The 18,423-nt window shown below is 41.3% G+C and overlaps 1 protein-coding gene across 1 annotated transcript in view; it reads right to left on the reverse strand.

Annotated features, from left to right (window-relative positions):
- Positions 1–18,423, reverse strand: part of otofa (otoferlin a) — a 50,278-nt gene that overhangs the window by 21,500 nt on the left and 10,355 nt on the right. The window contains exons 3-5 of the mRNA XM_062559526.1: positions 13,053–13,141; positions 8,095–8,194; positions 6,439–6,638 (exon numbers count right to left, since the gene is read on the reverse strand). Coding sequence (XP_062415510.1) covers positions 6,439–6,638; positions 8,095–8,194; positions 13,053–13,141 — 389 coding nt within the window. The remainder of the gene's footprint in view (positions 1–6,438; positions 6,639–8,094; positions 8,195–13,052; positions 13,142–18,423) is intronic.

The following is an 18,423-nucleotide window of genomic DNA, read 5'->3' on the forward strand; positions in this document are numbered from 1 at the left end:
TCAAAGAATTTAATCCCCCTCCTCTGCTCCACACCACAAAGCAAGAGTATCCAGTGTCTCCACATTGAAATTGTCTGGATTAAATGTCAGGGCAACGACAAAGAGCATGTGATGTCATCAGTGGGACGACAAATGAGGGGGCCTTAATAATTAAAGTGTGAGTGTGAGCGTCTAATTTGCTACGGATACGGATACATGTCAACAAATGAATGAATAGGAAGGTTTTCCGAGAGTTGAGTGTGTCCGGGTTCGAATCCCGCTTTGATCTTCCCTCGGTTAGTCTTGAGGCGACCTCCAACCTCACCCACGGAACGTGGACAATCGCATGATTTGACATCTCGTTTGATGGATGAGTTTTCATGTAAGTAAAAGCCTGCAGGCATTTGAACGGCAATACGAAGAGGGACAGAGGAATCGCTCATTGACGAAATGAGAAACACTTTTCTACTCAAATCAAATCACGAAACTCTCAGCCTGCGTCATGTCTACAGTGCGAAGAGACGTGTGTATTGTGCTTACAGCAGATGTGCTATTTAATCAGTGCATTTGTAAATGGCTTTGGATGTAACACCTGTTAATTCTACCATCAATAAATCAAAATGTATTTACCAATCCACAGAAATCCAGAGCAATGGAAAATTAGCATCTGACTCTGAGTAGAAAATGAAAACCAGTAAGTGAAAAACACTTTAGAGATAATCAAATTATAGTGAGTTGTATTCTTGGTTGATCGCATAATGCGATGGTCCATATCACCTGCTTGTCTACTTTATGATCCAGCAACAAGCCACCAAAACAAAAGACACAATGTGTGAAATAATGTGTTTCATACATACCACATGAAAGACACCGCTGATCCTACTCAACTCCACACAGAGGTCAGATCTCCATATATCCGCCAAAAAGTCTCCCCAAAGCTGCTTTCTACACTGAACTATATTTCCACAGGCTTCACCTGTTAACTGCAGATCGTCCAGACCAGCCGGGCTACAAAGGAGCTCGCCAGATCAGTGAGGGATGTGATCAGTGATGCAAGAGAGAGAGAGAGAGAGAGGGGTGGAGGGGGGGGGGGTGGCTGTACCAAAGAAGAGTTCAATGCAAACTGACTTGAACGTCATGTTCTATTAAACTGAGAAAAGAAAACAATGATTATGTTAATTTTAAAAAGTGGCTCCAGGTTTGGAAATATGCAAATTACCTTTAGATTCGATCAACTAGGGACCAAATATGCTTGAGAAACTATCATAATTGTTAATATCTTATCTTAATTATCTTAATATTCCTTTTAGGGTTACTAAACGTAACCATACAACATGCTTGAGACTAACCGAAAATGACTCACATTGCCTGTAATTACTCTTAATTGCCTGTATTTCTGGATGTGAGTGGGAATGAAGCCATTGGCTCACAACAGAAAGACTCAAAGGTACACAAATCACAGAGAAGCCTCTCTCTGCTCAGGTAGCACTTTGTCTGACCAAAGCTATTTGGCAATAGAAATAATCTCAGTTTAAAGGAAACCAATATTGTATGGAGCACTCTGTGTCAAAGTCAGTCACAAGATGATCCACGTTTCTGTCACTGTAACAATGTCCTGTTACCTCTACCTTTGCTTCTAAGAGAAATTACAAGGTCACAGTAACATGTCAGGAAAGTGTGAGCAATGATTGCTCTTTGGAAAAAGAACAGTGACTTTCAACCAAAAAGTTTTTTTGAAGTAAAAAAAACAATTGAGTCACCCGATGTTTGACTTACTTTAAACCCCTTCACTCTTTCCTTTCCCTTTCCCTGAGCCGAGCGAAGAACGAATACAAAGACAAACATCAGATGAGTTTAAAAGTAGATACCTTGGAAGCTGTTCTACTTCCTCCCTCTGCTGAGTTACTGGCGTAATAATAACTGACTGAATTCAAATGTCAAGATTTCGGTGCGAAGGCAAAGAGAGTTTGAAAAGGGGTTTTTCTAATTTGAGCAACAGAAACATGCAAATTGACGCAGTTAAGAGTCACTAACCTTAGAAATAAATTACAAAGACAAGTCAACTTGATGAGAAGCCAAAGGAAAGACTTCTTATAAAGGTTCTTCGAACCTACTGTTCTTTAATGAACAACAAATGCATCACTTACTATTATATTAACTGAAAAATTAAGCGCTACACGTCAACCAAACACACACCTAAACTGGAAGATCATTCAAACTTTGTCCTGCAGATCTTGACATAATAAGCCAGCTGTTGCATATATGAAATGAACTGTACTCAATCTGGGGGTTTGTGCAATAATTCATAACTTGCCAGAAGGGGTTAACTTCAAAGGATATTCACCTGTACCTGCATTTCCATCTCCATCACAAAACTGTGTATGAAAACTATTGTGAATTCCTGTTTAATGTGCGTGTGGAGGGCCGCGGTGCAGAGCAGATGACGGGTGTGTGAACCGCTGCTCACTCCAGACTCTTAGCTTTGAAGATTGCGATGATCTGTACTCACAGAAAGTGGTGCTTGTTCTGCAGTCATCGCTTACACATTTGGAGTGGTAAATCTATTCTATCACTATTGGATGAATATGGTAATTTGTCTGGATGGAACTGCCAGTGGTGATGGCTTCTCTCTGTAACGTCTCAGATCAGCAGAGCTCGGCCTCAGTGGGGAATTTATGTTCTTTCACTGGTGCTTCTGTGATTCTTTTAATGAGTTACAGTGCCAATGATTAGGGAATCATCTATCCAGTTGGTTTGTTTTATTTCTAAATAGGTACGTATGGTATTTATCGTCATTAAGTGTTGAAGACGTCCACCTCGCCTTCCTGTGTGTTGTCCTTTTGTGCTCGTTTTTATAAGTATGGAAGATAAAATGAAACCCGCCCGTGATCAATAATTTATTGACATGTACTGTCAGGTGCGTTCTGCTCGGGGGGCTCTGCTTAATGGGCCTTTAGTGAGATATCCTACACACTACTACAGTCCGTTACTTTCTCTCATAGCCATACATTGGATGCACATATTTGGATGCCTCCAGGAAGGAAAGATCGTTTCTACCTGATAACACATTTGAGACATGAAAACATTCACTAAACCAGACAGTCCTTTGTTGGCGGATTTATTCCTTTGCTCCCGACTTTGACAACGCCAACGGGACTACTTGAGCTATAATAGAACATCAACACTGTACATCCCTGTTATATTGGCCTCTCTTATGGAGCGCTTTGGTTTAGTTGCTTAATTTACCCACAAAAAAAGGAAACTGATACAGGAATTGACATTTCTGTGGCTAATCCTCTTAAAAAATGCACAACTGACCAAGCAAGAAAGAAGAAGAAGAAGAAAGGCAGTGGAGGAAATTGAAAAGGGAGAAAAGAGTAAAAGAATGTATTTTTGCTGACATTGCATCTGGACTGCAACTGGGATGGAAAAGGAAAACTATGAAGGCTTTCAGAAACAAAATGTGCATTTCTTCTCAAAATTCCTGATTGTGTGTAAGCGTTTCCAAAGATGTTTCCTTTTAAGTAATCTCATGAATACTATTCTCTCATGAGAAGACTCAAGACGAGATCACGCAAGCTGAGAACGACAACCGCTGCAGGCCAATCACAAGCGAGGAGCTGACGGACACAATAAAGCTACACAGCGAGAAATAAGAAAAAGACATCTGCTTAACATCAGCCTCTGCAAAAGGAAAGAAAATGACCAATACATCCTTCTGATAATTTAAAACCTAGCATGAAGGATCAATTTGGTAAAATGTGATTTATTGCCTGAGCAGAAATAGATTCTTTAAAGATTAATTTCTGATTGCAATGTGTCAGCAATGTGTCAACTCACAGATTTCTTATTTGGCATAAAGGGCGTACTGTGCTGCACATTTGAAAGCTGACAGTCATCCAAATGGTAGTAAAGACACATTAATATCATACAAGAATGGCGCTTTTCTGTATCGAACTAAACATCTGTTGTTATGAAAGTTTCCACAGAGAGTCAGTGCTACAGTGAGCCGACTCACACCTGCAATATAGCGCCGAGTGAAGATGCATCGTCAACATGTGATGCCAGAGCCGCCTCTGAAGACACAGCATGTCACGCTGATGGACAAATGAACAACACACTTTGAAAAAGAAATCATGATACCTAAATGAACAATTGTGTCGGTAAATGAATCCTTTCAACGGAAGCTGTGCCCGTGCTGAATTATCTCCTTTGAGGGCCTTTGATGTTATGCAAATCAATCATGCATATTGAAAAGGTTTGAATGAACACAATAACTGTTTACAGCAATGCTTTGCACTGCAGCAAAGCAAACACAAAAAAAAGCAAAAAGCCTGGTTTATTAGCCGGTTGTGTTAAAGTATGATCACACACTAATGTTGTTCCAAGTATTCAATGTCCACATGAGAGTTGCAGTCTCAAATCCTCTCTCTTCATTACTGGCATATGTGCTCTTCTGCATCCACTATTCAGTATCTGTTCTGCTGGCCGTAAAAACCACGGAGAAGATTATCTATTTATTAAGAATAACAGAAATCTTGCAAAGCCGACTCATTGTGGTATCGCCGATATCACAAAATACTCGTCCTGCAATGGGAAAGCTGCAGAAATGAGAGGTGGTAGCAGTGGGACAGTCCACTTTGGGTGCAATTTCACTCCATTAAGGGGAGAAGGAACCAGATATACCGTACCGAGCCACCTACACTTGCAGTCAAACACAGTTAAAATGAAATTCCCACTGAAAATGTCGAAGAGCACAAACTGATGTGAGTATCAATGACCCTCAGGCTGCAGGTGATGCAAAATAAATATACAGCAGTGGGTGGAGTTCCTTGTATCATGTAGATACAGTTGTTCTCTTTATTTATTTCTCTGCATTCATGCGTTAAAACATAACTTGTGTGGGAAAAATTCTCCACACCGCAGTTCTCTGAAGAGCTTAAGAATACATTACAAGCTGTGCTCCCTCAAAGTGCAAAGACTCAGACAGCTGATTGCAATACTTCAGTTCTATAGTTATAATGATACCTGAGAGAGACACAGATAAATTTGGCTTAAAGAATACAAATATTTCTGAGGTGAAATTGCAGAGGAGGGATGTAGGATATTTTCCATTAGGTATATATAACATTAGGCCCCGGGCGCATAGTGAAAGAACTCAGGACACAGTGGATCACTTCAGCTTGATTCTAAAAACCTCTCAAGCAGATAAAAACTGAACAGCTCGGAATTGAGGGTGTAAAGGGTTTTGGATGAGAAATGGACATGCTATTAAAACCTCTTTTTTACATGCCCTGTCTGGTCCAACACCAGTGTGAGGCATATTAGAGGTGGATTTGCTGGTCAGCTGACATAATGAATAATAAAGCAATAAGGTACAAGAGGCTGTACTTTATCGTCAGTTCAAGGGTGTAGTTAGCCGACAACCCTCGAACAGTACCATTATTGAAGATAAAGTACTGCCTCAAGTACCTCATTGCTTTTATCACACGGTTACCATAACGTGTCCCTTTGAGTGCGCAGTGATGTGGACCCCTCAGGTCAACGTGAACAGCAACTGTACATTATGGCTCAGTAATGAACCCCCCGTGACTAACTCTCAACCAATGACGCTGGATTTCATCTACCCGTGTTATAATTTGGTATAAAGTTTTAGCTTTATAAATAAAGTGACTCATTTGATGCCACTTTTGGTGATATACAGTATTTCTCCATAGCTGTACTTTTTTCCCCCTTACTCCGTTATATCACACCCCTGGGATGCTCTAAAATTTAGATTAATGAAATTGACCTCAGGCCTTTGCCTCTCAGGGTCAACAAACACAAACATGCAGCTTCACACATATATACACGTGCATTCAACATGCACTTTGATAAAGTATTTAGAGGTCTTGTTATGTTATTCTCACTGGAAATCGATTCCACCCACAAAAAACTTCATATTTCATATTCAATCCACAAATAATGTCATATTACACTCTGCAGAGACACAACAAGCAAACAGGAGAAGACAAACCAACAGTTCAGTGCTGTGGTTCGGAGGGTCACACAGTGACTTTGTGGGGTCCGGTGCGATTGTGTCATCCGAAATGACAAAGAGCCAAGAGATGCACACAACAGCCTCAGTGGTCGGTACCTGATACAACCCCACTTCAAAAGACAAGAACCCTCCTTTTGAGCACAACGACTCACACATGTTTTACTCCCTATCAGTGACAGATGTAACATCAGGTGGATGACATTTTTTAATGTGCGAACGCTGGATCCGTACGTCAACTTCAACGCAGTAAAGTTATTGTTTCCCTAGTGCATACCGAGACGGCACTGTTCCTGCTAACGAGCACTCAAAAACTGAAGTACATAATTAAAACAACATTCTTTGCTGCTGTAGCGAGGCATCAAATATTCAGAGGCAAATCATCAGCGTTTCCCAGCGTCGTGTGAGTGTGTTTGACTCACTTCCTGAAGGTCGGTATGGATCCCTGCAAGGACCGTCCAGGAGACGTCCCCGACCCGCGGCTCTGTCCCGACAACAAGCTCTCTGTTTCGAAGGCGAACATCCCGTCGCGGTCATCGGGGACGTCGAGGAACTCCCCGTCGCTCCACACTCCCGCCGAGCCGTCCATCGACTGGTATCTGATCTCTATGGTAACGCTGGTCTGAAAACAGATGAGAATGAGCAGGCTGTCAGGAGCTAATTAATAGGCCTTCACTCCCACAAAGGTCAGAGTGAACCTTAAAGCGTTTGATGTAAAGGTCGTTTTTATTAACGTATGTATAAAACAATTATGCTAATAATATATGCTAATCTATTTTGAATAGAATATGACTTGATTAACATATTTTGGAATGTTTCAATATCAGCAGACATCGTTTCTTTTATTTCTTTCCTCTTTTAACACACGCACCAAGTATCTGTATCCATGACAGCACTTCAGCGCTCAAATTCTCACATCTTGAAAAAACTCCAAATTCAGACAGACCCATATGTCTCTAGGGTTTGGTTAGCAAGAACCAAACCAAGAACCCCCCCCTTGATAATTAATTAGAGTAGAGGCAGCATTGGCTTAAAGATGGAACCAGAGTGTGGGGAGTTGACTATTTTGTCTGATATCAGGCCACGTCTTAAAAGTTTAGTCTTTCAATACAAATTCATTAAAATGTGCTTCAGAGCCTTCCACCTTGTTGTACGAGCTGTGGGAATTCAGTGCAATTCATCCAAACGTCAATGACGCTGGAGTTTGTCTTCTGGGAAGACGTGTTTGGACAAAAAGTATCCTCCTGACAATGACTGCATCTTTATTACAGAGCAGCCAATTAATTCTGTGGACAAGGACAAATGAGGGGCTCTCGCTCCCCCTCACTCTCTCTCCATGACTCTCTCTTATTTGTACATTCGCCCAAAACTATAACGAGGATAAGATTGCAACATACCCCTCGTACGAGCATATCGTCGCTATGGCAACCACACCAGGGCAGCTTTAGTTAAAAGAGTTTAGGTTGGAGTCAGTTTCTTCCTGCAGGGAGTTACTGCTGAAATGCTCTAAAGTGTGTGTGTGTGTATTTTTTTATGCTTGATTTCACGGGAAGCTACTTGCACGTATGTCAGAGTGTGTGTGTGTGTGAGAGTAAGCCCTTAAGCAATCCCATGCTGTGTGTTATCATCTCAGAAACATCACATCAGCACCTGCCAGCTCCACTAACACAATTCTGCACCCTCGGTGCTTTCAAATCTCAAATCATTTAAGCACTCATTGTCACCACTTTAGCTGTTCCAAACACAGTTTCTAATCAATAATAGAGAATATCTGGATTCATGTTAAGTGTTGTGCTGTTGGTGTTAAGAGACTTTCCATCAGATATCTGTTCATCAATGCCAGTGTTATTTAGGGTTTTGAAAGCCCTTTTAATTTTATCCTTGATGACATATATTTTAAAATAAATAAACGACATATATTTTTAATGGATCGTCCATATTTAAGTATTTTAAATGCTTTGAGTATTATTCTATACACATTTCCACAAATCTCATCCCAATATCCGAATCTAAATACCGATGGCAGCGATGAATCTATATTTGTTGATTCTTTTGACCACCAACGCAACAAGCTTTACCTTGATTGAGGTGTTGTTGTCGTCGATGAGGGTGTCCGTCAGCTCTAGGTGTCCCTCCTCGGCCACCTTCTGAAGCACCATGCAGAACGTCCCCACCAGTCTGCAGGGACCAGCAAAGTCACGCTTCATGAAAACAAATCGATTTGAGTCAAGTCACCCCTCGTGCCCGTCCGCTTCCGTATGTGGGAATCTTAAAGTCTTTTGCTCACTGTTACATTTGCTAATTTAGCAACTTATTGTTACACTAATAAATGTATTTTTTTTTTTCATTCAACAAAAGCATCTGGTCTCCACCACTTAGTGTCATAGTGTGCAGTTAAGTGTGTGGCAGTGTGTTCTCATAGGTTTAGTTACAAAACCAGCTCGGGGCAACTGATCAGAAACCTTTGACACAAAGTGGCATTTTGTGGTATTTCCTTATGATATATATACAATGAGCACTATTTTAAAACGTTGTTGCGACAATAAGCAAAATTCTTGTTGTATAAACTTATCTTGATGTGATAATACCACTCCTCTGGTGTTACATTTAAGCAAATGAAAAAACATAAACTGTATTCCAGAGGCTTCTACTTAACCACTCGGTTCTTTCAACATTTTAGAAAGCTATTTCTCCCGAGCCAATTATAATGTTTTGACGCCCCCAAGGTCAAATTAATATAAGGACTCACTTTTCATTCACCCAACATACTGAATGAAAAGGTTATCGTTTGCTTCTATGTTCTAAAGATACCATTTAATGACAAGAAGAAGATGTTTTGTCTCTGTTTTCTCTCATTTAAAAGCTGAAGGCTTTAAGATACCTTAAATTAGAAATGCGGCAAGTTTTAATTTTAACGGTTACTTGTTTTTTCTAATTGATATAAAAAGGACACCATTTTACTTAATTAGATTAGAATTTTATCAAAAAGAATCTGGCATGGTAAATTAAAAAAAATGAATCATCAATCAGCCCTTTGTTTTCTATGAGTAAAACCTCATGACTGAATTCATGGAATATTTTAATATAATAATGCCTTATCTTGGAACATCTGTAAAAAAAAAAAAAAAACATGGAGATACCGCATCACCTGAATTCGATTGAAGGCATTGAAACAAAAATCTATTAAATATAGACTTGTCATTACATGCCATTTCTAAACTTTAAATAAGCAACTCTGCAATTGGGAACACTGGATCGTTGTTATAATGGTTGGAAACATTGGAAACACGTTGGAGCATTGGATTGGTATTGTTGTAACATATAAGATTAGAGGTACAGTTCATTTCTCTGTTGTCCAAGGATCCGTCACAGAACATAACAGTGGGAAGAAACATGGTACAGTCCCTATTCAGCCCACCAATTAGAGCTGGTAAATAATTTAAACAGTTTCCCCAAAAACAGTGTGTTGTCCACATCGCAATCAGCACCAGCCGACAGCGAGCCACATGTGTTACTTCTAGTGTACTTCAATGGTCACTAGTGTAAATCCATGCCATTATGTCATGGACTGCAAATCTAGTTGTGTTTTTAATTGAATTTCATATGGCAGACTGGATAAAACATGAAAAATACTAAATAAAATTTCAAAAAGCAACAAGGCAGTCATTGGAAATAGCAGACACACGATAGAGAGCTGGAGGAGTCTTTTAAAATAGATAATATAACAAAACCAAGCCGACGGTGGTCCTCACAGCGAATGCTCTGAAATGTGTTAATTGGAAGAATTTCCCACAAAACCTTTCATGTCTGTCTCAGACGTTTGCTCCCTTTGACACAGCGGGCACTGAGCTGAAACAAGCGCCGTTAGACTGAGTCCCTGGAAAGCCACATGAGGACAGATGAGTTTCAGAAACACGTCTTTTTTTTTTTTCCTCCAGTAAATACAAAGTGTCCACAGATCTTGCCAGATGTTCGACCAATTTTCTTCGGTAGGTGCATTTTCTTGTCCTCGTCTGTACGGTCATTTCTCTGTGGTCGGTGGTGACGAATTTAATGCACAGTTGAAAGTGAGGTTAAAACGTAATCATGAGGTACATTTAGAATGCCAAAACCATGATGAAAAAAACAAAGCGTATGCATTTTGCCTTTAAGGTGTTGGCAGATGCTGTGAAGCTGCCGGCTTACCGCTGAATCCCTCCGTGCTTTTCGACTCAAGAGAGGCCGGAGGGATATTAACTTTTTCTGTGAAGAGCTGTAGACGCAACCCGCCAAACTCCTCAATCCTTCCCTCAGACAGCGAGAATCAATGGGTCCCTCATATGGTCCGTAATTTCCTTTTCGCAATTGAAGCATGTGTACGGCTGCTCAATAATTTAACCGAGACAAGCTGTGTCAGGTTCTGGTCCGCTTTTTAGCACTTCAAAAGGTGCCATTCATTATTGATCGAGGTTTTGCAAACAATTGACTTTCATCTGGTTTATAATGCAGAGCTGCCTTCCATTTCAATGGGTGTACATTTTCCTTGTGTGCCTCGAGGTTCTCCTGAGAACCGAGGCATGACAGTGAAATAAATCCATAGCTTAGGTAACTTAATTGGAGGTGAGCCCAGCTTTGGATTGTAAAATATTTGTTGTTCTCCAGGTTTCATTAATCCAATCTAAGCTGCTGGTACAGTAACTCTAATCAGATTGAAACTGAAAATGAAACAGCCGACAAAGTGTGTGTGTGTTTGGTTGAGGAGAAGCTTCTGCAAAGCTCCGCCCCCCCTGCACACACACACACACACGCACGCACACACACTCTGATGAACACATCTCTGACTCCTGTGGCTATCGCTCAATCAAAAACACGAATGTAAACAAAACCACGGAGGAACGTCGATAAGTACAAGATGCTGAAATGTTTAGTGTTTAATTCATGTCGCATTCAGAAGCTCCCATGTTCAACACTTGATTTCTGAATTATTTTATGTCGTTATAATAGCTGTGTAAATTCATCTTGTAGCTGCACACTGCGGAAATATTGAGTTTATCTCGAGGTGCGGATGCTAAAATACTCTAACTTCTGTTTCACTGGGGTTCGGTCATCTATCGCCGATGAGGGTAAAATAATGGTGATTAATTCTATGGCAATGGTTGTAGTATCACAAATTGGATTGGAAATGCTGGAAATTGGAAATGCTTCCTAAATACTATTCATGAATTAAATGAAGTTCACATACCAACAAAAAACCCTGCAGACTTCTACACTTTAATGCAATTATGCAACCTTCTCCCTTCATCGATCTCTATTTGCTGTGGTAATATGATCGCACACACTGTATGGTCGCACAGTGTGACACAGTGACCTCACAGTGTGTAAGTGCAGAGAACGATGGAGCAGATCAGTTACTCTGGTAATGATGCGGCTTATGGACATATGGAGCAGGTGTGAGAACAACGCAAGCTATGACTCATCTTGAATTATTTACCCACTTCAATGAGTGCGGGGTAGTGCGTGTGTGTGTGTGTGCTATTAGGTGGCTTTTTAATGCAACTTTACAGCACAACAACAGCAAAAAGCGTGAGCATGTTAGCATGTTTGCTTTTGCTAATTATCACTACATACGAAGGTATTTCTAGACTGATAAGAATGTCATTCATTCTGCAGGAGTTTGGTTGAAGCTCCAAGTCTTATATAAGTCTGTATACAGTACATATATAAACCAGAAACCTGAATGTTCATACACTATTTTAAGAAAGTGTAACATATTTGTTGAAATACAACGTGTACAAAGTGAAAAATAATAAAGATAAACTCTGATCATCGAGTTGGACATTTTGAACCATCCTCCACTTTCTGACTCTCTTTGAACTGTTACGCCTGTCCGGTCTCTATTTTCCTCTTTTCACACAATGGTACCAGAAAGCAATCCTGACGACAGGACAAGTAGTAGTTGCCATGACGTAGAAGTGATGAACAACATCCGTCTGCACACCAGTCACCGGGTTTTAGCTCAGAGGAAATTGTGGGACGCATTGATAAATGTGTGTCCACCTACACACATTCACACATGGCCGGCATGATAAGGTTACACAGACCAAATATAGAGGTGGTGGACACACACACACAGAGTACATATCCAAACACACAGGGACAACCGTGTTTAATGACTGTGTGGGCGACATAATGTGTCCTCAGTCTGGACACGTCAACCAGTGAGCCAGTTAGTTGGACGGAGCAGCCCTAATGATCTGAATGGATTTGTTATGGACACACGATGGGGACAGACCTCCTGGCACAACCAGTCTACGTCTTATCTGACCCGGAAGCAGCAGAAGGAAAGGCACTTCAAGGGAAAACCAACATCAAAAACTAAAGAAGATAAGGAGGAGTAATGCGAAAGTCGTTTTTATTAGGCCCTTTTAACCATAAACTCTGCACATATTGTCTGTTTTAACTATTTGGAGGGGCTTTGCAGATCCTTCAGGTTTGAGTATCATTGCATTGCTCAAGCCCCCCTTGGTTGTAGATGTAAGAACTGTAAATAACTCAAAATTGAAATACTTCCTCCTTTGCTTTGGATTTATTCTGAAAAGCCTACAAACAATGAAAGAAAAATGTGTCTGGTTGCCAAAAATAAACAAGTATTATATCACAAACACACTTTAGCATCAAACAAATTCTATGTGTGATCCAATTTACCCCGAAACGCCGAGGGTGTATTTCGGCGATTTTAAAGTGACGAATGCGCCTATTACTGAGGATCCAATGCAGTTTCATTCCCACTTGACAGGAAACTCATTCATGGCCAGCGCCGTGGCTTGCAGTCAGTTACAAACACAATCGAGTCAATTTAAAACAAGCTCTCAGGGAATACGAGCTCACGCTCCTGCATCCGACCAACATGCCCTCCTGTGTGTCGCTCTCAATAGGTCACAGGGTGTGACAGGAGGAGAGCGAGGCCACTGGGGGCCACAAACAGTTTATTCTGAAATGCTGTTTGTTCTGTTAAATGTGGTTAAAGGAGGAGCCGTGTGTAGCAGTGCAGCCTCACCTGTTGGAAAATACTTTGCTGTAATTGTACACTTGGATTTCCAGCATCTCGTTTCCATCCAGCCTGCTGGCGATGGGCCACCGAAACATCTGGGAAAGGAAAAAAAAATACAATTTGAATCTGTTAATTGTTGTTTTCAATTAAAATCCAGTTTTGTCCGACCAAAGCTGAATCATCCTAATTTACCATAAAGCACATTATATGTACCATCTGCCATTTAAAAAGTGTCCAGGTCTGCATTGCTCCCTCATGGTCTACAATGGAACCCACAAAGTCTGTAGATCATCTGACTGCTGTCTCTCTACCTTCAGTACGCTCATGCTGCTGTTTGGCATCCCTCCACCTTACCCGCCTGCACCCAAACTTCCCCCGGAATCATCGGCTTCATCAACTCTCCATCCACCGGGTTCGGACCGCGTGGGGGGGATTTATCTCTCTGCTCAATGCAGATGTCCATCGATCACATATCTCCTTGTAGGGTCTGAGCGCCAAAGACTCTTTCTTCTTCTCAACACATGTCTTTCTTCATCTGACTTGCGTCTCCAGGTTTAAATGAATGTTGTTGTTCTGTACTAGACATGATGGATTAATTTGTTTGATTCACTTTCAGTAAAATCACCTCTGAGCCTTTTTATCTGTGCTTTAATATACTGGGTAAGGCTGTACGAAGGTAGGAGGGTTGCGCAGGTGATTTAAAACTCATTAACTCCCTGCTGGTTTTGTCCTGGGATTGAGGGAAAACACCGCGGGCACCATCAGGCACGCAATCCTGCAGGATTGTCCCATTACCGAATCCCGGTGTTCCCACCTGCTACCCGCAGAACTGCCTTCAAGGATCTGTGGACCTGTGTGTTCGCATGAGTGCACCGCACTGAACCATAGCCCTGAGCTCTGCAGAGCCCGAAATGCTCTGCAATCCCTGGTCTCTCCCTTCTATCACATGAGCCAGACATGACCGGTACCGCTGCCTACTGATCAGTTGCATTTTACTGGCCACATTCGGCCTGCAAACACCGTCGGAGCGGTTGGCCCCGTTTGCTACGATTACGCACGGCCACGTGCCACATCTCAATCACAGCTAAAATCTGCTCCGATGTGTTTGAATAGCCGAGGGAGGGTGGAGCGAGAGGCCCCAGCATGGTTTCAGTGCACTAATGACAGCCCACACTGCTAACGGAGTAAACGATGCCTAATGCGCACATCCCAGAGCATTACAACACCTAGAGATACCATTGCAAACATTGATGTGTTTTCACTATGCATCACAAGTGACAACCATAATTTCCCTGGAGTAGAAAAAAGACACTCATTTTAATCCCCTTCATGGTACATTTATGTGTTGGTGGAGGCGCATGTTTACCACTTTACTATGCGCACAAACGTTAAGCTTTTCTTGTCTTCGTTCTCTGCTGTTCAAGACTACTTATCTGCTAAAAAACACACATGCAGAAATCCACAACATGAAGAAGTAAGGAGAGCTTTAAAGGCTTTGAATATATTCACAATGCAGATATAAGCAGAGCAGGGAATCCATTCAGGTGGAAAGGTTCAACAGTCTTCAGTTGTGCAGAGGTTTTTTTAACCAGTCAAATGGCATTTTGTTACAGTAATACAAAATCAAAACACAACATCCCGGCATGATTGACTGCTGCATTTTCAAAAATGACATTTTTCTCAGACTAAAGCTATTTCTGATGGTGCTATGCAACAGTAAGCTAAGACGCTCTCCAGGTAGAGGCACAAACATTTCATTCACTCGGCTCTATTTATTTATTTGACAGGGACAATAGACATGATTATGTAATCGCAGTGGTTCAGCCAAACGTCTTATTTCAGTCTGCTAAATAGACGTTGGCACACTTTTTATGAGGGAGTTACATAACCTCCGGTTGTGGAGTAGCGAATTCTTTGCAAATTTTTGGCGTCAATGTCGTTTACCATTGTCTGCATTCCCCGTTGGCCTCACCTAATTTTACCTTCCTTCGAATGATATCTGCCTTTCCCTTTCTCTCCTGCCTGGTTCCATGTACTATGCATTATTAAGCTACAGATACGGTGTATAGCTGATGAAGCATCTTATATCAGAATGGTACAAATGTAACAAAGTCAGTCGTCACTGCAGTCGAGCAATAAAGCAAAAACTGTTTAGAGACTATACTCCATTCATTGTCTTATGTAAATGAAATGTTCGTGTTTGGTCAATATTATGGATCAAAGACTAAAACCTCAGCAACTTCAGCACCTCGTACAACGGCATGGATTTATCAATGCACAGCGCTGTTACTCTACAGGTATCCTGCTCAAGTCCCCTTTGATATGTAGAGCAGGGATTAAACCACCTCGGCCTGTTTAGCATTCGATCGCTCTCCCTTCTGAGTCACAGCCGCCTTACTGTCCCCTCTGCTTTCCAGATGAACAAACTGCACCCAGCCTCAATTCAATCAGAGGTTGAATCAGCACCGAAAAAGGGAAAACAGCAGTGCGAGTGTGTTTCTTTGGGTTCTTGGTTTGTTTTGTACAGTGTGTTGCTGTGTAAGAGATCAGGCTTGAAGCTGTCAAGTGGTGTGTGTGCCTCTAACACTGGCTAATTTAAACAGCTGCAATGCGCCTACTCTCTCATTCTGTCAGACTTTATAAAAATGTATCCAACATTATGTGGATATAGAGATGTGCAATAATAATCTAAATTTAACGATAAGCTCTCCTTCCAACCTTCTGTACCGTAAGCGAGAAAAGCCTAATAGGCATTGTGAGTCCGAGCATTAAAAGTGACAAGGTATGATTTCACAAACCAGAACCCTGGAGCCCACAGTGGTCGATAAGTGGGGCGAAAACACTCAAGTGGAGATCAGCTATTACTGCTGGGATCCCACGCCGGAGCACTGGCCACGCTGTCCTCAGTTCACCCCTCTCATCATATCTCATCAGGGTTGCCATGGACACAGAGGATTGAAATACCTCCGTGCTCAATTATGAACAATGTGTTCTATTTGTCATATTCACCAACAGCCAGGGACAATATGTTTGAATAAAAACAGCATTCTTTGTGTTATTGTGTTAAGCTTAAAATGCTTCTGGTGGTCTTATATAGGGATGCAGGATAAAAGAGAAAATGGTGGACTGAAGAACGAGGCCATATAAGCTCGCCAAAGAATTACAGCTGCCTTTACCAGCATAAGAAAAAATGCTTTGCAATATTTAGTAAGGTTAGCAAAGGGTTTCTCTGAATTTGCTGAACAAGATGATAAAATAGAGAGTCCATCCCTGCCACAGTAAATTATTAAATGCTGCAGCTTCACTCGCCAACGGTAACCTTCTTCTTTATCCTGATTTTTTTAAATCACAACTTCTTTTCTTTTTTTTTAACAAACGTTGTTTCGGTTATAATTTGGTACCGAAAATATGACGAGTAATACAGAAGTCGCTGACAATAAAAGTTAGTGCTTAGCACTTAAGATCTTCCTCTAAAATCTTCCACTCAACTCAAACGGACACATTTCTTTGAAAGTTTTAGCAGTTCTATTTTTCAGACTTTTCTCTACGCTCAAGGGAATTATCCACAAGTCACTGCAATGAGATTTTAAAAACGGGATAACCAGTTAAAGCGTGCAGACGCGAAGGTAAACGAAGAGGGATGACACCTGCGTGTGCAGCTATACGTTCAGTCACAGTTCACACATTTTTATTGCTTTATTAGTTTTTTTGTCTCATTCCCCAGTCATTCTTCCTCTAGGCCAGTGGTGCTTAAAGTATTCTACGAACACCACCGGTTTATAAGATTCAGGTCTATTCCGGGGAGGGGATTTCCCATCTCTGAGTAGGGCCCACACTGAATAAATTATAGTCTGCACAGAACATTTACTTTGCAAGTTGGAGGGTGGCTAAAAGTTAGCACATTACAACCTACAGTGAACGTTGCGTATTTCTTTGTACTGTCGTATTGACAGTTTAAGTTGAGTTCCTGCGTTTGACAGTCTGGAGGAAACAGCATCTCTAACAAGACGGTTCTGCTGAGGAATTCTATCTGATCCAGTTCACTGGCTTTGTTTTATGCCCACAAACACCACCCAAACCCAGTCTCGCTTTTCTTTTTCTCCCCATCGGACTGTCCATCCGTGTCTTCATTTCCACCCGGACTCTGTTTCCCCCGATGACAGTTTAACTCAGCTACATGCAGCAATCTTTCTGAATGCATCTCAGTCTTTGTTACAGTGTGTGTCAGATGAAGTTTCACGCCTGAGAACGCGTTGGCATTAATACAGTCAGAAACTTCAATTCAACCAAAACGCTATTTATCAACACGTTAGCCTCTACAAGCCCTGTTTCTCATATTGATCCTCATTGATAACAATTAGGAAAGTAGGAAAATATCATATCAACATTTAAGTGGTTTATATTATTTATCATTATGACAGTACTGAAACACCCAGTGAAATCATTGTTATCCAACTTATCTTCTGCGTTGCTTTCAAGTAATTGCGGCCAGCAACGTATCAGAGGACTCCTGATTAGAAGTCAACCCACGTTGGTGAATAGCTGATCCATCTTAAATGAGACCAAAGGCTAAATTATCCACTAATCTTGGGGTTTAGAAGACCAGTCTCTCCCTCGCTGTCTCTCGGAAATTACATTAACATTTCTCAAGCATTTGGCCGTAGTTCATCTAAAACCTTTAACCCCTACTGACTGGGGGGGGAGGGGGGTAGGTATTGTGTTTATTCCTTAAAAAGCAAGATGATAACAGTTATTGTGAGAGCTTGGCTCCTTATCACAGCTAAACAGGGAAGTGCCCCGAGGCTTACAGCTATTTACCACGTTCTTCGCCCAGAGCACTCTGCAGTGCGTCGTTTTGTTCCTGTTTTTTTCCTGATAGACATTCTACCTGGTGAACATGTTAGAAGTGCCGAAATACAGAATACAAGATTATATTAGAGTTTAATTCTGCTGCTTAATTCCACATAATCAAAATGTAAGTTAGTAGAGTTTCTATACAGTAAGTACAGCAGCTGTAGGTTAATGTTTTGGTTTCTTCAGTATCCAGCTTCCCACAAACTCTAAAATGGCAAGTAAAATATTCTGCTGCGATCATAATTTATTCAGTGTACTCAGAGATAGAAAATCTCCCTCGAGCGGCCCTTTATTTCAAGAACTGGTGAAGTTTATGAAATGTATTTTTAGCACCAGCGATTTTCCAGCTTCTGTCTTGTCTTCACAGGCAGCTCCTACTCCTCTCCTTCTTCATTGTGGTCAAGTGGTCGTGGTATCAATAAAGTAGTAGATGAAGCTGAACTATGACCTCCAGGGTGGGTTCTCTTCTTTTATTCCCCAGTGGATCCTGTGCGGCTCGGTGTGATCCATATAGGTTTAAAAA

This window comes from Pungitius pungitius, chromosome 20 (assembly GCF_949316345.1).
Source record: "Pungitius pungitius chromosome 20, fPunPun2.1, whole genome shotgun sequence".
NCBI classification, from domain to species: Eukaryota; Metazoa; Chordata; class Actinopteri; order Perciformes; family Gasterosteidae; genus Pungitius; species Pungitius pungitius.